This window comes from Oncorhynchus clarkii, chromosome 18, assembly GCF_045791955.1.
Source record: "Oncorhynchus clarkii lewisi isolate Uvic-CL-2024 chromosome 18, UVic_Ocla_1.0, whole genome shotgun sequence".
NCBI classification, from domain to species: domain Eukaryota; kingdom Metazoa; phylum Chordata; class Actinopteri; order Salmoniformes; family Salmonidae; genus Oncorhynchus; species Oncorhynchus clarkii.
The window spans coordinates 44,050,061-44,073,891 of NC_092164.1; the positions used below are offsets into that span (position 1 = coordinate 44,050,061).

General features: G+C 44.8%; 1 protein-coding gene across 2 annotated transcripts in view; it reads right to left on the reverse strand.

Moving 5' to 3' along the window:
* Window positions 1-21,523, reverse strand: part of LOC139373553 (protein Jumonji-like) — a 92,637-nt gene extending 71,114 nt beyond the window's left edge. For both annotated transcript variants that reach the window (XM_071114200.1, XM_071114199.1), the window contains exon 1: window positions 20,998-21,523. In XM_071114200.1, coding sequence (XP_070970301.1) covers window positions 20,998-21,042 — 45 coding nt within the window. In that variant the 5' untranslated portion in view covers window positions 21,043-21,523. The remainder of the gene's footprint in view (window positions 1-20,997) is intronic.
* Window positions 21,524-23,831: the final 2,308 nt, after the last annotated feature.

The window sequence follows — 23,831 nt, forward strand, 5'->3', positions numbered from 1 at the left end:
AAAATAACTACAACAATTACTTCGATCAGAATTGGATGAGGGGCAGTGCATGGTTGACATTGAGTAAATGAACTATTCCTATGTCAATAAATATGTTATATTTACAACGTGATCTAGTCTCCCCATAGTAGCGGAAAACAATCTGGTCAGAATTTTTTTTGTTCTTTCTCTCGCTCTCGAATGATCTGGGCCAATAGCCGAAGTTGATTTTTATAGCAGACACTCCGTGTCTTATTGTTATAGAAGCCCAAATGTTCCATTTCCTCTATTTGATAGAAATAGGACTTGGCCTATTATGACACTCACTGCAATGCATGCGAGATGTTTTAATAGAACAATGAATTAATCTAGTTCTAGGCCATCTCAGAAAGTGAAGTTGTTTATGAATAACACAAAAACCATGGGAGGCCTAAGGTAATAAAAGAGACCGAAGAAACATTTGCAAGACATTAAAATCTAATGAGAAATTGGAACAAAGCATAAGACAATTGATGCATGAGGCAGAAATAAAATATCCATCCTTGCGAACCAAAACGACCAAAGGCCTAATCCTACTAACTGAAAGATCAAAAGCATGATGACAAATTAGAGTATTCACCAAACTATTCTAACAAAGTTTGTCCTATAGTTGCAGCTTTGAAATGAGAATCCGTACAGAAGTCCATGCCATTCTCATTCAAAGATTCATTTTGAATGACAACATATTTTAGGCCACAACAAGAGAAATTGAGCAAACAATACCAAGATGGGAAAAAAATCGAATAGAATAGATTTTTTTAAAAGGAGAAAAGCTTATGAAATCCATTATACATAGTTGGTCTAGAACTACTTCCATATTACTCTAGCAATGCGCAACCTGCCCACAACACATATACAGTGCCTTCAAGAAGTATTCACATCCCTCGACTTCCTCCACATTTTGTGTTGCAGCCTGAATTGAAAATGGATTAAAATTGAGAATTATTTTAGGGCATGGCCTACACACATCAGTGGAATTGTTTACCTTCACAAATAAATAATGAGAAGTATTCAACCCCTTATGGCAAGCCTAAATAAGTTCATAAATGTGTTTAACAAGTCACATGGATTCCCTCTGTGTGCAATAGTCATAAAAATAAACTTTATACACCAACTCATATCAGTACTTCACACACACACAGATAATTGTAAGGTCCCTCAGTCGAGCAGTGAATTTCAGAACACCCGTTTCAACCACAAAGACCAGGGAGGTGTTACAATACCTCGCAAAGGGCACCTATAGGTTGATAAATAAAATACCGACACTGACTATCCATTTGAGCATGGTGAAGTTATTACACTTTGGATGGTGTATCAATACACCCAATCACTACAAAGACAGTCATCCTTCCTAACTCAGTTGCTCAGTTAAGTTTAATGATGGTGATAGGATAAAACCGAGGATGGATCAACAACATCGTAGTTATTCCACAATACTAACCTAATTGACAGAGTGAAAAGGAGGAAGCCTTTACAGAATAAAAATATTCCAAACCATAGGTCCTGTTTGCAACAAGGCTCTAAAGTAATACTGAAAAAAGTGACAAAGCAATTCACTTTTAGTACTGAATACAAAGAGTTATTGGATTTGACTCAAACATACAACACATTACCACGCACCATATGTTGATGATCAACAACCAATGACAGAGCATGAAGAATTTTGAGATCAATCAAATGGACAAATATTGTAGAATCCAGGTGTGCAAAGATCTTTGAGACTTGCCCAGAAAGACTCACAACTGTAGGTTGCTGCCAAAGGTGATTATAACAGGTATTGACTCAGGGATGTGAATACTTATGCAAATTATATATATTGCATTTAATTTTCAATCCATTTACTATGAAGTATCATTATGGGGTATTGTGTGTAGGTGGATAAACAAATAAAAATGTATTCTCATCTAATTTGAATTCCGGCTGTAACAAAATGTGGAATAAGTGAAGGGGTATGAATACTTTCTGAAGGCACTGTAGTGGCCTAGGCCTAATAAGAGAATGAGGCAAAAATGCAAATCAGTTTATAATTATCCAGGTCTGAGGACAGCGGAGTTGCTCTGCAGCCCATGATGATTTTCAACCCATCACAAGACGCATAGCCAGCGAGGTTCGTTGACCGTCACTCGCTTCTTCCGCGTTTTTCAGAACACACAGCCAGATGTGTAGAAGCCTCGGCCTCTTTCGTGCCACAGCTCCACCAGAGTGGAATAGGCTATTCGAAAAGATTTGGATTCACTAAATATATATTGTCCATGTCATGATTCCTCTCGTCCCTCAATTAGCAGAAGAGCCAAATGCATAGTGGTATGTTTTTTACTTTTTGGTATGGCTGCTAGGGGGAAATAACATAGTATATCGACGAGCACAGAAAATTATTTATTTCCTTCTATGTACTTCACTCGTTTTTTCAGTAACCCTTTTGGAGTTGCAGACCTTTTTGGGGTCGGGACAAGTGACTTCAGCTTGTATAAAAATGGATCTGTCCTAGTGGCAAAAAAAAGTTAAACGTCAACTCCTGGTCATGTAGGACTGTGAATTTGCAGAGTTTGTTTCAAGTATTATTGTCACATAAACAAGTACAGTAAAATGTCTTGCTTGCTCTTTCCCAACAATGCAGTAATCAATATAGGTAGAACAAAAAAACAACAAAAAATGAGCAGGTCAGTGGAGACCACTGCATTAGAAGCAGCTCTGCTCTCAGTGCATGGCATGCAGTCCAGTGGAGACTACTGCATTAGACGCAGCTCTGCTCTCAGTGCATGGCATGCAGTTCAGCAGCAGTGCATGCTCACCTGACCCGACCACAACACAGAAACCCAGAGCTGTGAGGTGGAGAGCAGCAGAGTGGGTGGGAAGCTGGATGAGCTGAAGAAGTAGGACATGGCAAGGGTCCACATTCTACAAACCTTACCAGGCAGGCACAAAATGGATGTTAACATAGTGTGAGAGAGAAAGTGTGAGAGAGAAAGAGTGGAGTTTGGACGAGGCTGGGGCCTTAGGAACTTTTTCAACCCACAGAGAGGCAAGAATATCCCCTAGGACAGACTTCCTGGAGCTACAGTAATACCAAATAGAATAACATTCATAAACACTGTTTACAAGTGCTGTTGCAGATTTGATAGTGTTAAGTGCTTCCAACATATCACTTGTCACATTTTCAGTTGCAATTTGTCCCTCCAGTAAAATCTATATAACACAATGCAGAAATGCAACAAATGGTATGAACATTCCAGGGTTAACAAATAGGCTTTAAATGATCTGTTCTAGCACCTCTCTCAGGTTGGTCATGAATGTCTAAGTGCATCACTACTTCTGCACTAGTGTAAACTACATTCCACTGAGTCTTTGAGCGTCCAGTTTAAAAAAAACGCAGGACTCGGCGCCACCAGCCATTCTCTGCTATGGCTTGGCTATATTTGAATACCCCAAATTCTGTCTGTGCATTACAGGCTTGTGCTGCAGCAGACCCTGTTCATCTCTTTAGTAGATAACATACTTCGGTCTGCTGCCGAAACAGTTCAGTTCTATTAGAACACGTAATCAGCTAAGCCCCCAGAGCAGACCCCCCCCCCCCCCCCCCTTCCTGGGCCAAACTCCATGACCCTTCATCTAATCATCAGCCTGGAGCTGCCTGAGAGAGAGAGGACAGATCAAAGGCTGGGCTACAGAGGGGGGCCATAGTAGACCATAGTAGGGTGAGCCATACCAGACGGAGTCAGGTGAACCCACTACTACTGCAGTGCTGGGACATTGAGACAAATAACGTTTATATTAAAAAACAGCCCATTTATACAGTCTGCATTGGTGTTTAATAGGTCTACAGTGATCTTGTCTGACAGACTAATGGAGGGGCCCCTCTGTGCCTTAACACAAAACCATTCCCATACCCAGCAACCATATGACTCAGTAGAGCCTGTTTAATATGGTGGTGGGGGAACAAACCACTGGAGGTTCAGTCAGTTAGGTGCATCATGTGACTCATGTGAGTTAAAGCAACATAGACTATTCAAGCCTTGCCAATGCTGTGTGTTAGATTACTTAGCCTGACCGTCCGATAAAGTGCCACTTTCGTAAGCTTCTGAAGCCCCCGAGGGCCACCTCGCTGCTCACCCCACCCAGGTCCCATCTTTAGGGTCTAGATGCTTGGGTGACTGAATGCCTCCCCGCTCCAGAAACCACTGGAGGTAATTTGTCTGATGGTTAACGGTTAGTCACTGGGTCTCCCCTCCCTCCCCTCCCTCCCCTCCTTGACAAGTCGTCTCTGCTTAGAGTAATGTTGTTAGCCAGGGGGCGGTATCCCCCAGAGACATGGAGGCAGGCAGGGGTCTTCAACCTGAAACCAAGGACACATGGAGAAACAACCACACCACAAAAACAGTCCTAATGCCCACCGGGTCACAGAACCAATGGCTGAAACACTACCGACAGAAGTGGAGAAACGCAAACACGCTCATCTCAAACCTGAACTACTGCACATTGCCTCGGTACTGGTACTCGGTGTATATAGCCTTATTTTATTGTGTTATTATTTCATATAGAGCATATTGTAATTCATTTATGTATTACTTTAACTCTGCATAGTTTGGAAAGGGCTATTAAGGAAGCATTTCACGGTAAAGTCTACAACTTGTTTTTCGGTGCATGTGACAAATACATTTGATTTGAGCTGAACATTTCACAGCTTCTGACGTCACCACAAGGCACCGACAGCGAGAGGAATGACTGAGAAAGAGAGAGTTTCCCTTTGGTGACAACACTAGTTTCCTTCGGCTCAGTCTCATGACCGAGGAGGATCTCAGAAACATTCATCAACAAAGCAAGGAGCTTCTGGTAGGCGATACACAGATGAGTAAAAACCACTTCAGATATTGATGTCATCTTCCTAACAACCCACTCAGGTTAAAACCAACATAATGATTGGATGTGATGCAGGGAGGAAGCTCTGAGGAAACTACCGTGACTAAGCCATCCTGAATCATTCTTTCATGTCTTTATCATTATTCTACGGACAGAGGTTCTCATGAACACATTCCTGCTGGGTGGGAAAGTTTGCGAGACAGCTAAAAATAAGCTTGAGTCCAGCACACAGGAGCAGAGGAGGCTGCAGAGAATTATAAGTCCATTTTGACAGCACAAACTCAAACTGGAGGTCCTCGCCTTACCCAGATGAATCCTAATTGTAAACTTCCTTATCAGGCAACTCCTTCCTCCATCCACCACCGCAACTCCTTCCTCCATCCACCCCCCCCCCCCCCCCTATTGAAATAGGGCAGACAGAAAATACATTAGATGGATGATGACAACACTCAAGCCACGTCTGTGTGCAGACTGTACCCACCTCCAGCTGATCCGAGCTACCTCAGTCTGCATTCACATGTTACTCATCCTCTGGGCCAGATGATCTACGTGAATGACAGGAGTTGGGAGGAATAGCCCCCCCCCCCCCCCAAAAAAATGGAAAAAAAAGAAAAGAGGAAGAGCTCAAGAAAGCAACTTGAATTGAGCTCAGTGATGCTGAGCTATCAGAGTCTGCCAAGCAGACAAAGCATCAGCCAAAAGAGAAACCATGAGAGCAGAGATCAGTCTCAGGGAGACCCAATTACACAGTCACACCGTTGCACGGTCACTTCCTCGCACACAGGCCCGTATTGACAGTCACACAGGGGCCTCTGCATTAATGCTTAAAAAAGGGTTCTCCTGCTTAAGATGAGCTGTATTGTGGCAGGGAGGGCATGGGGGGAAACTAGGGCGCCACCAGGACTGTAACCCCACTGTCCCCAGTAGGCAGACAGATCGTACAAAAGTAGCTGGCCGAAACATCTGTTACTCAGAGAGCAGCCATTGATATCTTTCCCAGTCCTCCTCCCACCTTCACACTACTGTCACTGCCAGAGGACATTGCCAGTCAAAGTGTGACATGTCAGTGCACCACTAGTCTCTTGTTCATCTGCTCAGTTGAAAACGTGCAAGTCTTTTTCCTCTGGTTCCTCCAAATCTCCTCTACAGCCAGTTCACTGCAGTCCAGCCAAGTCAGTGGTGGGTGGGGATTTTGATTTGAACCAGACTAACCAACTACGTATCCTCAATAGCAATGTTAACCACACACACACAACATAAATGGCATCCCTATTTTGCACACATTTATTCCCTGACCTCTAGAACATCCTGTTCTATAAAAGCTACTTCGGAACACTTGGAAGATACTACATTGGAGTAGGCAGTTCTGTGGCAGAGGAAGTTCCCCTTGTTCTGGCCAATGTGACTCCATTGTTTTTCCTCAGGTTCACACACTCATCTCCAACTTAACACGCGCAACTGTACCACCTTATCATGTCACATCGTAGGTAACTTCAATGACGTTATGAATAAAGGCTTCCGTGATATGGTATGAAACTCCTCCATCTTCCTGCGTTTCACCTCGTAGAGTAAAGCCAAGGCTACGGAACAACCATAGAACACAGAAACCTTTGTTTCCATACCGTCACTTTCCCTCAGCTCCCACACACACACAGTCTGCTCCCTGGGATCTCCATCCACATGATGTAATGCTTCGCTACAGACTCACACTACAGTCTGTTCTCTCAGTTTTTAGTGGCCAACAGACCAGGCTACCAGACAAAAACTGTGGCATCATCATGGGTCAAAGATTAAGAGCTACTGAGACCAGACTTTTTCCTGCAAATCAGTGATGTCCGTTTTCCATTTCCCCTTCATCGGAACTTCTGACAAATCTTTTCTAGGTGGTTCTCTCATTAGTGAAACTCCTGACACCAGTCCAGTGGGGATACTCTTATCAGGTATCAGATATCTGAATGGACATAGGCCGATGACCCACAATGCCACACTAATGATGTAACCACCTGAACAGGAAGAGCAGCCAAAAGGTCCTGTCTGGTCACCTTGGGAAAAACTGGACATTTCCCTGCAATGCTGCCATCTAGCTAACCCATAGGAATAAATTAAACCCTCCCTTTCTTCAGGCCAGGACTGCAAGGAAGCTTCTCAACCACACCTCAGTGGAACCTGGAGAATTCACCCAACAGACTAGGGTTGGCTGGTCAGTCACCCACTTACAGGAGGCTACGGTGACTTTCACTTGTGTGTGTGTGAGTGGGGGGGGGGGGGGGGGGGGGGGGGGGGGGCGTAGTGCCAGTCATCTGAAAAGAAACAAACTGTAAAGTGCTAAGTGCTAAGTCAAACTGTTCTCTGGTCTTAGGCCTGGCTGCCAATCCAGTCAAAAGTTTGGACACGCCTACTCATTCAAGGGTTTCTCTTTATTTGACCTATTTTCCGCATTGTCGAATAATAGTGAAGACATCAAATACGAAATAGCACATATGGAATCATGTAGTAACCAAAATCAAGTGTAAAATAAATCAAAATATATTTTATATTTGAGATTCTTCAAAGTAGCCACCCTTTTGCCTTGGCAGCTTTGCACTCTTAGCATTTTCTCAACCAGCTTCATGAGGTAGTCACCTGGAATGCATTTCAATTATCAGGTGTGTCTTGTTAAAAGTTAATTTGTGGAATTTCTTTCCTTGCAATAGTAAAAATAAAAGAACCCCTAGAATGAGTAGGTGTCTAAACTTTTGACTGGTACTGTAAAATCAAATACAGAAGCATTTCTGGCAGTCATCTTTGCATGAGTGTGCATGTTCGTGTGTGCCAGTCTGAATGCTGGTAAATGTGATCGTCTAAATTATGAAAGGAGGAGAAAAGAAGAGCAGAGACCAGAGGGATAGCTTAGTGACCAGGGTCTGTGGAACGCTCTAGTGAGTGAGAAAGAGGGGAGGAGCAGGAAGAGAGAGCGAGCCCTTACTGACAGAGTAGATTATTTCAAAGCCTGGTGTGGTGGAAACACACACACAGACCGGCTCCATGCTTCCTGAGTTGATGTTGCCATGCATGAGAGTTAAAAGACAGGAGTGTTGGCCACTTGTTTTTAGTCTACAACATCCATTTGGGATTCCATGCAGTTTGATAAGGGTGATAGAAGCTTCAAATAATCTTGAGCCAACATTACACAGAAGTGGGGGACCTTGTGAAACTGCTGTGGTCTTAATATTTTATTGATCTCTATTCAGCTTTACGTTCAGGATATTTAACGTCAGCAGCAGCTCAGGGCTGGATGGAACGGAGGGCCGTGGCAGTGCCATCCTGAGCTCGTTTCAGCTCCTATTAGCCATTTAAACACATGACAAAACCCAGGGGAGGGAGACTACCCCCCCCCCCCCTCCTCCTCAACCCCCAGAGTCTGGTTACACTGCTGCTTGCCTATCAAAAGCACTTTGTTCTGCCATGTAGACCTCAGCCAACTACACAGCAGAGTGAGCAGGGAGCTTGGCAGGGATTGGCCAAGGCATGTGGGTGGCTCCACCCATTCTCCCCCCATGCCCTAACAACAGCAGCATGCTGGTCTCTCCCTCTTCGCTTCCTTTCTCTCCTCAGCAGACTAACTGCACTCAATCTCTCTCCATCCAGTTCTGTCACACTCCCTCTGTTCATAACCCCTTTCCGGTCCCGTTTTGCTGGTCTGTGTGGAGAAGCCGTCATTATTCTCCACCACCGATCTCCATTTCCCCCTCAACCCTATCACTCGTCAGTCCGTTTCATGTCTGCAGCACGACACTGAACAGACCCCTCCAAGCACAGGGGTTCAGCGGTCACACACACACACACACACACACGCCTCCTGGGCCTCTTGCCTAGGGGCTCAGAAGCAGTGGGAAGTCAAGCTGGTTGCTGGCGGAAGGAAACACTGAACAGAAACACAGTAGAGAGGCTGAGACAGCAGAGGCATATTTGCTCTACGCAGGCCTGCTTGACGCAGCACAGCGCAGGGCTGACGAGGCCTCTGATCTGACCTACTTTTCAATCGTCACTACAGGAAGATAACGGAGTAAAAATGGCGGCCGGTCAGTTCCTCTGACTGCTCAGGTCCACAGTGCCACATAAGACCAGGTGAAGCTCTGTTTCATCTGGTGAAGAGAAGGGTAGGGGTGGTCTGTGTCATTGTGGCTCTCCCTCCTTCCCCTCGTTGTACTACCTCGTTCCACTCTGAGCAGAGCGGCAACAAAGAAAGAGAGGCCCTTCCCTTCAGCTCAGAAAGGTGTTAGCAGCAGCCTGTGTGTGTTCGCACGTACGTTACTATATCCAGCAATTTGTCCAGGCTGTACCATGGATAGCCCAGGTGGAGGCGGACAGCCCACATCTTTGGGAGTGCGAGCAGAACAGACACATGGCCCTCGAACACAGCTAGCACCTGTCTGAGCGGGAGCAAAGCTGCCTGGTCCACATAAATAGGAAGGTGAGGAATATGCTTCTCATTTGCAGAGTGACAGAATCATGCAGCAAGGTGTGAGAGGAGTGATGAGCAGTGGCTCTTTTGGGGAGATGGAGAAACAGGCTCCGACAGCCTTCCTCTACTGTGAATGGGCAATTTAATTACTATAGATTTATTTTGTAGATGTAGTACAGGAAAGGTCTAATAAAATAAGATTTGATTGTATGATGAATACATTGAATAAAGAATGAATTATAATTTCACAAAAACATGGTGGTGTGTGTTCTTATGAGGATACCTTGTGTACCTGTCCTGTTTCCATTCCAACTTCTGTCTGTCGTGGCTTTAGAGAGGAAATGTTATTTTCAGCAGAGCACAGCTGTGCATATATCTCACACATCCCTATTCAGACAACTGCCTTTGTCCAAACAGCCTTGAAGAATAAAAGCCAGTTAGATGTAGACAATACATTGATACTGGGCTTGGCAATCCGCGTCAGTCCCATCCTCCTTTGCAAATACATAAAACTACATTAAAAATCACAGCACATAAGACCTTTAACGCGTTACTCCATTGCTTGGCATAAGAAATATACAGCAATTAAATAGGGCCAGCTGTCAATCAGCCATTGTAAGAGAAGCTGAATGAGTGAAGTTCCAGGTGCTTCCCAGATCCATGTTGTTGCTCAGAGTAGAATCACTGCTGTACAATCACTGGTCTCATATTACCATACAGTTGGCCTACACTACGCATGGCTGACCACACCGTTAAAACACAAACACCTGCAGACATCAGGTTAGTGGAACAGGTTCACACACACACAAACGAAGGGGGGGTATGTGGCATTGTCACAGAGTCGCTTTCAGAACGGACAATGGCAGATTGGATGGAGAAGACAGGCAATGAACAACAGAGTGTAGGGGTGAGGAGAAACCACCGGGGGAAAGTTTATAAAGTAGGAAAAAGAAAAGGCAGTAGTAGTCTATACCTCACAGAATGACCCTTGCACAGTCACTTTATTTGGTAAATATTTTCTTAAGGGCTTGTAGTAAGCATTTCACAGTAAGGCCTACACACGTATACGACGCAGGTGACACAAAGTTGGATTTGAATTGGAGTTATTTTCTCAGAGAGCAAAAGGAAACAGTATATTAAAGCTATTCATCAAATCCTGTGAGACAGAAAGAAACACTTGGCCCTGAACACAAAACTGAAGCCAAGAGGGGTAGAGGTATAGACGCCAAGACGTCCTACTGACTGATACAAGGTGATACTCTAAATTTGGCTGTCAATCTGTGGGCTCACTGGGAACAGTCGTGTGTTTGAGGAAGAGATGGCTGCTTTTGGAATCAACTCCTCTGACAGGTTCTTCATACATCAATGCCCTCATTTGGGGAGAGAATATGCACACTGCAGAGCCAGACACTCAGCTTTTCCATGAATTAATGTCACAGGACTGAAATAAAACTGTATGGTTTAGACTAGCTTCTCTGGTGAGGAGGGAGAACATTAAACCAAACTAGCATGAAGCACTACCTTTATCAATGAATGAAAAGCATTTAGACCTTTATAAATTAAAGGCAAATAACCAGCTCCAATACATCAGAAATTAGTATAGTCAAACTCAAAATATCTGTTTCAGTGGCATGGACTGAAGAGAATTTAGAATAAATAGCCAACACAGCTGAGAAGGCTGTGCACAGACCACATTTACACAAACATCAGTGGTTCTATTAAACCTCATGGGATCCCCAAGACACAGCGGGTCGTGTCTAGACTTGACAGTTCATGCAGCTTTGGAATTCTGATCAGAGTTCTGATCATGGAATTCTGAAAGCGTCAGGAGTCTACACCTACATGTAAATGAGTCTACAGTGTCCAGTGTGTCCGGACTCCCTTTTGCCGGGCTATATTCAAACGCCAGTATGCATTCTACAAACGGTGGAATAGGCTAAATTATAAAATCGCAACTGACGGCAGTAGCTAACCTCTGTAGTTAGCCAGCAAGCAATGCTAAAGGGATTGCAAACGAATGAGCATATATCTAGAAAAACTCAATTGTTTGACCTTCTAAATATGAACTAGCTGGCTAGCATTGATGAGGCCTGCAAAAATGTTCCTCACATGCTAGGAATGTATTTCTGGAGACTGGCGGGAGGATTGCTGGGCTTCACCCACTGTATGCGCTTCCGGTAGCCTGACTGCATTCAGACGAAGGAGAAATTCCCACACAACGCATCCCTGACCACCTGATGTGGTCAGCCAGATCTGAACAGAATTAGACCACAAAGCGACTTTTGTCCATCTAGACCAGTCTTTTCAATGCGATCTTTGTATTCTGATAGCAGGAGTCGCATGGAAGTGTCAAGTGTAGACACGACCTGAGAAACTACAAGTCAAAGGCATTGTGAGTTTCTCTGGAGTGGGGAAAAGGAGGCAGACTGACAGTTTCACGGTACTGCGGTTTGAGGACAGACCGAACGGGGCACACATCTGTAGCTGTCGCTCACAAGCAAGCAGAGCGATTGACAGACAGGGGGATCCATGCAGCACCGTGCTCCCAGAGCCATGTTCCCAGTCAATTAGTAGTGGGGAGAAGAAGAAATAAGAAAAAAAATAAACTAGGCTCATGGGACAGCACATGGGGTAACAGGAGGGTTACTCTTACCCCAAAACATAGGAGTATTCTGCACTCTGCAGCTCCCATCACTGCGGTTGGGGAGCTGTGTTGATGCAAGCGTGAGGCCGGGCCCCAGCACAGCCAGTAGAGCGCTGACTGAGCTTAGAGACGCAAAGCTGCTTTGTTCCGTCTGTAAACGTCCAGGGTCAGAGGGTTCACAGCATACAAACGCTGTGCTTAACCCCTAACCGACCTACCAGCCATGTTCCAGGAACCAAAACAATAGCAGCAGAAAATGTCATTGGTTTTTCCTCAGCACTACGGTTACTCAATATAGTCGAGGCGTTTGACCATCATATTTCAACCGTATTCATTTTATTCACAAGCTATTCTCCTTTGACGTTCAAACAAAGTAGGCCTGAAAATGACCCATAACAATGGAATCTATTTCTCTGATGGAGACAAGTTATTTACAACAGGAGAAAAAAAGCCAGACAGCCAGCAGCAGCCGTGGCTTCAACAGATTCATGCCCCATAAAAATAGCGGTGGATGGATTTCAGAGAGTAGAGTCGCCTGCCAGATGCTGGGAGACTAAATGATTGTGTTAGGTTGTAGTCGCACTACACAGCTCTGTTAGCTGGAGGAAAACAACTATCAGGGCCAACAGAAATTAAGTGGAGGATTTCATGTGGTTTAATGAAGCTGTGAACTCTGCTCTCCTGCAGCAGGCCCAGGGTCACCAACAGGACACACTGTGGATGACAGATACAAGCAGCTAGTGATTAGCTGGCCTGAACTTTACAGGCCAGTTTGACTGGGAGGGAGAAACTTAAACTGTCACTAAAGTGCTCTCTTTCTGCAGAGACAATGAGTGGACTGGTAGAGTGAAGCTCAAAGGAGATGGCTGCAGGAGAGAAGGCTGAGTGTAATGCTAACTGTCAGGGAGATAAGATTAGCCGTTACTTTGCTGGTAATGGAGGAGACCGCAACAGAACAGACAGTTGACAGGAAGCTGACCACAGAGGGGCCCCAGCCTGGCTCTATACCATGCTACTGCTCTGGGCTCACAAACACTCACTGACATGGACATGCATCCAACGTGGTGTTGGCTTCTTACACCACAGCCTTTAAATCTAATAGCCAACAGAAACTAAGAGAAAAAGGTCCATGCCCGTATAGCCCAAACACATTTTTTGTATCTCTTGTTCTGGCAATTATCACATACTGTAGAAACGTCATTGGGAGGAAAGATGTTTGATATGCTCTTTACACAAACCACTGCTGAGAAAATCATGATGAAAGTGGCCATTCAGAGTGCAGGGCTGTAGATTACAGTGGGCAAGCCTACTCCCAGACACAAAGCCAGGTGTTTAGCGGAGCTGCTCAGGTTGTTTGGGGCTCACAACACTAAAGCAATTAAGAAGTGATTTTCACCTCATAGCTTGGCCCGTTTCCTCACAAAGAACCACGCTGCAGCCTGGGGACTGGAGGAGAGGAGAGGCCCAGGGAAGGAGCTGCAGGAGTAGGACAGGGTGTTGTTACTGGGAGGCAGTGTACGGTGGGGCCGTGCGCAAAATATTATGATGTATGAGAAACGATTAGATCAGATATAGAAGGGAGGGAGGGAAGGGTCCCCAGCAGACTAGAGAGAGGAGCAGCAGGGTTGATTCATACCTCTATCCCTTTCTCGCTCCTTCCTTCCTTCTCATTCTCTCCCTCTAGTTGGTAATTGAGCTCAAAGGGATCCTGTGGAGGTGAAATGTACTTTGTCTCAGGTACACAGACAAACCTGGTTGCCACGGAGACAGAGACACCTAGTTACCACGGTGTCACCGCTTACAGGATCCTCTGCCAACGTCACAGTAAACAGGAGAACCACTCACACACCTCCTGTCCTGTCAGGCCAAGTCACAGACAAAGCCACACACCAAACCATGGCTGCTGCCTCAGCCAGTGGGTCTGGCAGATTGTCCAGTGATATAGGTACCTCAGACGCTCCTCCTTCAAGGTTGGCAAACGGTTCCACTCAACTATGTCTGAGCACCAATCCAAGCAAGACCATTCAATACTCAGAGGAAACTAAATGGCTGCCTCTCCTCCACTTGCTCTCCATTCAGGTAGTAAAGTAAATGTGGCAACAATGACTGATCGGAGTAATAATGCCTCAGTTGATTTCAGTGGAACTGTCATTTACAGTACCAGGTAAAGGTTTTCTGGTTTCATTCAAAATACAATAGTGTGATATTAAAGGGAACAGGCCTCAAACAGCTAGTTCTGTCAGGCAATGCCTTAGTTGTGAAATACTTGAAAGAGCACAAGAGTGTAAATTGCCACACATTTCATACCAAAGTCAGTCATGCCTCTCAGCCTGTTACCTACAAACACCCCTCAGTAGAGTCTGTGCAAAGCTACTTTACAGTCTAACTTCAGCTCTCTACTATGTTCAGACACTGGAGTGTCGTGTCTCAAAACAGACCGATGGACGCTCCATTCTGCCCAGACTCCAGCAGTTGCTATAGTAACGGAGTGGCTAGGCCCCCTCCGATGGCATGGAGAATGGAAAATACATTTTAAAAAACACTTCTGGTCACTATGGTAACCCTGTCTTTAGGTGACTCCCAGATTCAGTTTACATTACATGGCAGAGTTGCTTTGGATTGAACTTCTATGATTACCAACTGAAGCATTACTAAATATCATACTCTGTCCTCAGTCACACACTATACTATAGGCCTAGATAGACACCTATAGGCCTAAATGACTGTAGTGTAAATCTGCTGAAAATTACCAATGTAATGAGATTTAAGCAAGGCTGTACAGTATATGGATCTGACGTGAGCTACATATATTGTATGACGTGATCAACATTTAGATCAGTTTCCTTTACCCAGCTCGGTCATTAGCAACGGTAAAGATCGAAATTCTACCCGCGACAGACCCCACTTTAATTATTTCTATCCTCTTTAGTTCTCAGACTGTCACAGGTTGTGGTTTTTAGTGCTTCCTTTGGGAGGGTTATTTGATCCAGGGCCATGGGGCAGGGCCAGCCTTTCAGCCTGGGCTTTGGCTCCCTTCCCTGGGTGTACCAAACACTACAGTCCCCTGCTGTGAGGCCTAGTGAAAATGTAGCCGCTAGAAGTGCCATTAAAATGCTGCCATTGTGCAGAGAGGAGATCAAAGAGGCATTACTTTTGTCTGAATCAGATTTCTGACAATTCTTCTTTTTTAAATATTAATCCCACTGTTGGGTCATAATGAACATCTGTCAACGTGCTTTATGAAACCACATATTGTGAATAATCTTTATAAGTTTCAGGCCGCCAAGACAACAGCAGAATGTGTAGCTAACCAAACTCCTGGCCTCGTGTTTAGCTGACCCACAGGGACAAAGCACAGGGTGCCTGTTTATGGTAAGAGAGGGAGAGGCAAGGTGAGGTATTCCAACAGTTTACACTACATCTATCTGGGGAAGATTCCAATGTTTCCTTTGGCAGTCTGAAGCCAAACAACAAAATGTGGGAAGAATGCAGCGCGAAGAAACCACCAAGGAGACGGATCTCCCGCCAAACAGATGAATACAAACACACTACAGACAAATATACACGAGTGTTGTAAGCAGCAAGATATCCCACCGCCAACCACTCCACAGCAGTTTAGAAGAGCTTCTCTGGCTAAGCGGGAGAGAACTGCCATAGCTTCTGCTCTCATGCTGATCCCACTGGAAACGGTGTCGCTCTGCTCTTTGCACCTGGCTGAGTAATGACACTGAGGGAATAAAACAACAAAAAAACTCAGTATTCTATTACCAGACAAGATGGAGCAGGAGACGAATGTGTTTCTCATGGTGCTGGAGCACACAGAGCGATAATTAACTCGCCTCCATTGACCTACATTTTTTTATTTATTTTTTTTAACTACGGTTTCTTGCCTCCCCACCTTTGAGCTGTGCGAGTCCACCCCTCCTTCCCCCCTGCCACTCGGTCCCCACAAAGCCAATGCAGCCCACCCAACTACTCCAGCAGTTTATAGTGAGCAGAGTACACACTGCAGCCACTTACTGCACAAGCTCATTACTGTAGTAAATCGAGAGGGGAGCTGCCACCCAGAGTTAGGCCTGTCCTCAGAAGGGGAGGGGGGGGTGACGCTTGTTGAAAAGGCTGCATTAACATGCACCGAGGGAGAGGTCATCTTTCAGAAAACAACACCGGCTTGTTCAAGGGCCTCAAATGACTGCAATAAAAATGTAAATAAAGAGATACCTTCATCGTCACAGTAAATATGACATCGGAGTAATGCTTTGACTCCAACTTAACCCGTGGATAAGTCAGTGTGCCAAGCTAACACGGGAGTGGCCAAAGGTCCCTGTGGGGCTCTCTGGCAGGAAACAGATATTATACAGCTGCATATGAAATATAACTATTATATACCACTACAAACATCATTGCATCACCGATTTATATAGAATAAATTGGTGGAAACCTAGAACCCAAAAACTACAATGATGAGTCCGCTGCGATTCAAAACTCAGACATGAGTAAATACGAGTTCTATAAACCAGGTATAACACAGCTGTGTAATCTGATTATCAACTATATTTAGACATAAGAGTATAATGATTTCTAAATCATGTTGAATAACAATATATGGCTAAAATAGCCTCCTCGTTGCCCATTCAGCAGCTCATCACGCATCAAGGCATTAGGAGTCTGTAACATGGATCAATATAGTCAGAATGGAACCTCTATTGCTTTATCCCTGGAGGCTTACTGCTGCCTGATGAAAGTAAGTCAGAGTGGTAGAAAAGGATCTCGAGATAATACCGGATTGACCGAGAGTGTATAACTGATGTGTCCAGCCCCAGCTCAACCATAGAAGCAGTCCATGCACTCACTCTCCGCAGGGTCGGCACAACACAGATGTTTCAGGTTTTCAACCTAACTTCCATTTGCCCTAAAGAACAGATGTAGGGACTCCGCTGAGGCGTCTTTTTACGCCTGCTATGTTAGGTGTGTGGTTGGATGGCAGGACTAATGGTTCCATTAGCCTTTACTGTCAGTAGAGACTCCCTAGAAGTTTACCGCACTCTGAACACAACCCTCACCAGCTGAATGGGCTCGGCCAAAGTGTCTTGTTCATAATGCCCGCCTTCCTCCCCTGTTCTGCCCTCCAGTCACACCCATACAGCCTACCTACTACCGTCAAGTGTCCTCCCACCTCAGGGTTGAAGAATGTTGAGGCAAAACCAAAGACATCTAAAAATGCTGATTCAGCTCCTCAGGGATTCAGAACAGATAAGCTTTGGCTGCCACACACACTGTGTAGTGCAGCTTGTGTCCCACTCAGGGCAGTCCAGCCAAACCCACAGGAGTAGGAAGACATAAATCATGGCGCAAAATGAAGCAGTGCATTCAGTGAGAATATGTGGTGTACTCGAGTCTCATACATAACATATATTCTGAATAGTCCTTCAATACAGCAATGTCAGACAGTCTCATCTCAGAATAATCGCACATACGATAGAGTATATTTCAGCACATGATTACAATATCAAACCCCCCCATTTATATGATAGCACAGCAGTTAATCTGCCTGGTACAGCATGTATGGCACTACCCTGGTAGTTTAATAAAATAGTGCATGTGCCTGGCTGGTAGTTTGCCCATAAAGAGGTTGATCTAATGAACAGAAAGGGAACTGCGGCCTTGTGCAGAGATTGTGCCGAGATGGTAACGGCTGATAAGAGAAAGGTCACATTACATAACAGGGTAACAGGGGCAGGGTGTGTGAAGTAAAGCTGTCGTAAAATCAGGGAGAGACAGAGAATGGAGAATAGGAGGCGATCTGCTGGCTGCAGCTGATCACTGGCGGCCCAAATTAAAATCGGGCAGTTTGGGGAGCTCCCGTAACGACGCAGTAAAGTGGAACATTGTCTGTTGGCAGACAGCAAAACACCGAGAACTGAATAGAGCCATCAATAAATGCAACAGCATCAGAAGGCAGTGTCTGCCAGTTCCACTCTCTCCACGTAGAGCCGGCTCTCCATGTACTGTGGAGTCAGTGGTCCCGCCGATATAAAGGAGGAAAAACTATGATTAATCTAAGAATGCTTGAGCAAGAAGTTGGAAGGTAGTGGTGTAGAATGAGGTGTCTGAAACCTTCCTGTTGAAACCTACCTCACAGCATCTTACTGGCCCAGTTACAGTGCCAAGGTTCCTCAGGGCGGAACTGTGAACTGTGCTGTGTTACACACACACACACAAAGAAAACGAGGATTTAAAAAAGACCATCTGCAAGTAAAACAGAAGGTTAAATTAAGCACATTCAGGCTCAGACCCACAAACTCTCATGGGTGGATATGAGGCAGAAATTTAAATAGTAAAGCTGAAGGACTGGGGAGGGGAGGGAGAGTGGGGACGGAACTTTTACAGGCCTCGACCCCGGCCCCCTCTATTTTTGTTTCCTCTTTTTGTGCTCCACACACCGCGGTGGATTTTTCAACTTGGCCCTCATCAGTTGTGTGCCTGATGAAACAAACACTGACAGCTTCTTTACATTTGTAAAGACCCCTGCAGCAGCTGTGCTTATCCCACCACACAGCCAAGCTCTATCCCAGCACACAGAGGCCAGCCCAGCGCCACAAAGCCTGAATCAGAGGCAGCTCTAACCCACCACACATCCTGAGAACAGCCTAGTCAGGACAAAATGGCCCTGGCTGCACGTCTCCTCTCAGTGGTATGTTCAGTTAAACACCACAAATCTAGCAAACGCTGCTACCCAAATGAGTTATTACACCCCCGCCAAATTCTCTCAATATACAGATATAATTTCAGAGAGAAAGAGTGTTTGTGCCTCTAAAAAAAAAATTGGGGGGGGGTTAACTTGTGTCTTATCAAAGGAGCGGCAACTGCCTTGTTTGCATTATAAAGTGTTTTTTCCCCTGACCTATGAACTTTAATAACATGGATGGAGCACATGGGGGATATTCACAACTCACTCTTTTCCAGTGTTCCTGAGGAGCCAAGCATGGCTAATTTTCTAACGCTAATTAAGGGGACGTTAAATCAGAGGGGCCAAGAGTTGTTCTGGGGGGAGGGTGTTGCGTTCTGAGTGGGGGGCCCCTGGGGGCCTGAGGAGAAGGGGGCACCTCCAGGTTGTTTTGTTGTTCGCATGGTTTGGTCCGACCAGATTTTTACCCCAGCTGCTGCAGCTCAGCAGATGTGACAGCCATGTTCCGTGCAGTCCAATTCCACACACAAACAGTCATATAAGCATACATCTATAATTACATAAGTTATGAATAAAATATCAGACAATTTTAAACTTCATTCTTGAGATTTCCCTAGCGTCCTTTTCGTGTGTTAAATTAGCTCATCTGTCCCAAAGAAAGTTGGAAATGTAGTGCATTGATTACTTTAGCATTGCAGTGAGAGTTGAGTATGTTAGGGAGAAATAGTATCACGCTCTGGGGAAAGTATTGAGTATATAGACTAACTATATGCTTAACACTTCGAGAAATTAGTATTATTTCACCTCATAATATATAAAAGTATAACGTTTTAATCACGTTAGAGTGGTATGTTTGGGCAAGGCCACAATCACACCTTATGAGGGTCCCACTGTGCTTTGATAACTCAAGTGTTGTGGGCCACAAACAGCAGGCCCACACGTGGCCAAAATGTTTTGAGATTAAATATATGGAAATAAAAACGTGCATAATCGGAAATGATGTTATTATTCAAAGTAGTTCATAATAACTTCACATTGTTTCCACATGAGGAAAATTCACACGAGGACACGCAGTAACGTGAGGGTTAAACTCAGCCAAGGGATGTGCCAGTGTCTCCGTTTGAGAGAGTACGTCATTGGTTAGTTTACGCCTGTTTTAAAACTCTATTTAAAATATTTAAAATCTTTTGGGTTACACAGAGGGTAAAAATCTTGAAATTACCTAAATTGGCATAGCCCCTTTGACAAATTCGCCGGTATTAGGTAGTTGCAGATAGAAAATGGTCGCTTCTTGCCTCCCCTTCACACGAACCTCTGCAATGCGACTGAAACACCACCACCTCTTTAAAATTACACAAAAAACAAGTTCGCATTTAATCTACTATCCCCTTTAACACTTCGTTTAGCCGCATCCAGGGTCTCCCGTCTGCTTAAACATAAATGCGCATTTAGGAGAAAAAAATGTCCGAGAAGCTTTAACATTCTGACTCAGCAAGCTCAGGCTGCAATATATTCCATTCCCTGAGGTAACAGACGTGCAACACAAAATTAAAATGATCAGACCCTTTATCGCATATCAATGTTAGTAAACCAACAGACAAGCAACTCCCCCTGAGCGTTCCACAACGATTGTAAAATTATTATAAATTCTTCGCAAATGTTAAATTGCCTAACCCCTGCGTCCTCTCCCTACGGAGAAAATTAAAGAGCCACAGTCCACTCGTAATGGTCGGACGGTGCTTTTCAGTTACACTCAAGTCACGTCAACATAACTAAAGTGAATGTTGTTGTGATATCCAACAGCAAAACAAGTGTTAATTTATAAATGCCAGTGTATAGAGAGAGGGCTGCTCGGGATGGGGGTATGCAACCCGGAATCAGCCATGGGAGATATGGCGGTCTCTCTTCATGGCTCTGAAAGGGACTAAAGGAGAAAAATATATTCTGAAAACAATTAGCCAGCTCCTGTGGAAAATTCTGACTTAAGTTGTTGTGGTGTATTGATTTCTCGTACAGTGATGAGTCCTCAATGCGCATTGCCCTTCCATTGCGAGTTAATAATCAAATAAATAGCCTTGTCTTATGTTGAAGAACTGTAGCAACACAGACACTGTATAAATATACCAGACTATAAAATCAAATACGTCTAATTGATAACACATTCTACAACTTCAATATCTGAAAGGCAATTCGACCCCAATAGGCCACAGCTGTGTAATGGTAACCTTCCTACTCCGTGATCGAAGTGGATGCATTTTCTTCGAAACGGGCGAATTGAACGTGCAAACTTATAAAGGTCAAATTATTGTATGCACATATGACAATAATAGGAAAGTAACTACTCACGTATTTCTTTTGGATGATATTCCTCTTGGGTCTTTCCTTGCTCATTCTGCAATCCAAAATATTTTGCTAAAGAGAGAATGGCCACATGAATTTCTTTCTTTGACTCTCGCTTCTCCCGGAGCACACCAAACACAATTTAAATCCCCGGTCTGTTGGGAGCTCTCTGGCTTCGTAGAATTCTCACTCTGGGTTTCCCTCGGCGATCTGGTTTTCGTCGTTAGATTCCAAATTAAAGGTCCACGGCGAACAGAGACAACCCAAAAACAAACTCACGTCGGCATAACATACTCAAAACAATTCACAACAAATAACTTCCATTCGCAAAACCCCCTCGGCGTTCTCTCTCCCGGCTATCCTGACATGAATATTCTAAGGGTATTAGTCTTGTTATAAAAGTCACATCTTGTTTGAGAAGAGGATATCAATCGAACCAAATAAATAAATAAAATAAAAAAGGTTCGATGTCCCGTTTTGGCTGGAGCTATCAGACGACGACTGTTGGCTACTCCAGCGCCGCTGCTATTCTGAACGAGGCGAGCTTCTTTCTTTCCCAGGTTCAGCCTATCACATCCGTTACCATGGACAGCGGCAACTTTAAAAGACCGTTTTTCGGGCACCGGGTAAAAATTATTTTACAAAACGGGAGATGAATAATATATCACGGATAAAGTAGCCTACTTTGTTTGAAGGAATCGGATCCCCACACGTAGGCTAGTTGTTTCTTTGAAAATGACAAGTTACCACGTGTTTCCTATTTTTCCTCAGTGGCTTGAGCTATCAAGTGAAAAGCTGATCTGGATTCCATTCATATTTAGTGTGGAAATTAGCAACCTTGTTTCAAGCCCTCAATCTATGTAATGGCAATGCTACAAATGAGTAAATAATATTATGTTGCCAAAGTAAATACTGTTTTTAGCCTACAGGCCTACATTCACCTTCAGAGTGGCATTGTGCATTGAGGTAAGAAAGGTGAAGTCAAGTAAACCTTCCATCACAGCTGCCTTATTATGTTTGGGAATCTTATAAAATGTAAACGTGCATTTTTTTTCTAAGATATTAGATTTTCACAATTTGCACAACTTCTGTCAGACTCACTAAACGCCGTTGAGAAACTCAATGCATTTTATGCACGCTTTGACAACAACACCATGTCGGGTGTGAGGGCCATCACCAACCCAGAGGATTGGGTGATCTTGCTCTCTGAGGCCGACGTGAGAAAAGTCTTTAAGCAGGTCAATAGCCGCAAGGCCGCGGGTCCAGACAGTATTCTGGGGGCACGTTCTCAGAGCATGCGCAGAACAGCTGGCAGGCATATTCATGGTAATATTCAACTTCTCCTTGTCCCCGTCTGTAATCCCCACATGTTTTATTAAGATGACCACCATTATTCCTGTTCACAAGAACTGTAAGGCTTCACACCACAATGACTTCCCCCCTTAGCACTCACTTCTTTAATCATGAAGTGCTTTGAGAGGCTGGTTATGGCACACATTAACTCCACCATCCCAGACACCCTAAACCTAATTTGCATACAGCCCCAACAGATCCATAAATGACACAATCTCAATTGCTCACCACACTGCCCTCACCCACCTAGATAAGAGGAATACCTATGTGAGAATGCTGTTCTTTGACTACAGCTTAGCATTCAACGCCATTGTCCCCTCTAAACTCGTCACTGTCAAGCTTAGGACACTGGGTCTGAACAACTCCCTCTACAACTGGATCCTGAATTTCCTGACAGGCAACCCCGGGTGGTGAGGGTAGGCAACATCCCCTCTGCCACACAGACCCTCAACACAGGTGCCCCACAGGGATGTGTGCTTACTCCCCTCCTGTACCCTTGTTCACCCATGACTGCTGGGCCACGCACACTTCAACACCATCATTAAGTTGGCTGACGACACGAGTCAGCCTACAGGGAGGAGGTCAGTGACCTGCCAGTGTGGTGCCAGAGCAACAACCTGTCTCTCAACTTCAGTAAGACCACGGAGCTGACCGTGGACTACAGGAAACAGGGGGGATGAGCATGCCCCCATCCACACGCCGCCAATCCACCCACATTGGCTGCAGTGGAGCAGGTCAAGAGCTTAAAGTTCCTCTGTGTCCAAAGCACTAAAGACGTAAAATGCTCGAAATACACGCGCACAGTCGTGAAGAAGGCATGACAGCACCTCTTTCCCCTCAGGAGGTTGAAATGGTTTGGCATGAGCCCTCAAATCCTCAAAAGGTTCTACAGCTGTACCACTGAAAGCCTACTGACTAGCTGCATCACTGCCTGGTATGGCAGTACCACCACCATCGATGCAATGGCGCTACAGAGGGTGGTGCGAACAGCCCAGTACATCACTGGGGCAGAGCTCCCTGCCATCCAGGACATCTATATCAGGTGGTGTGGAAGGAAGGCCTGGAAAATCGTTAAAGACTCCAACTACCCAAGCCATAGTCTATTCTCTCTGCTTTGCATTGTCAATCGGTACCAGTGCATCAAGTCTGACACTAACAGGCTCTTGAACAGCTTCTATCCACAAGCAATAAGACTGATACATAGACTATCTGAGTTAACATTGTATCTTTATTAACATTCAGAGGGGACAGTGGTGCAACATCTCAAGACATCAGTCATGAATTTAAAGTTTGGTTGCAAATGGGTCTTCCAAATGGACAATGACCCCGAACATACTTCCAAAGTTGTGGCAAAACGGCTTAAGGACATCCAAGTCAAGGTATTGGAGTGGCCATCACAAAGCCCTGACCTCAATCCTATAGAAAATGTGTGGGCAGAACTGAATGGCGTGTGCGAGCAAGGAGGCCTACAAACTTGACTCAGTTAC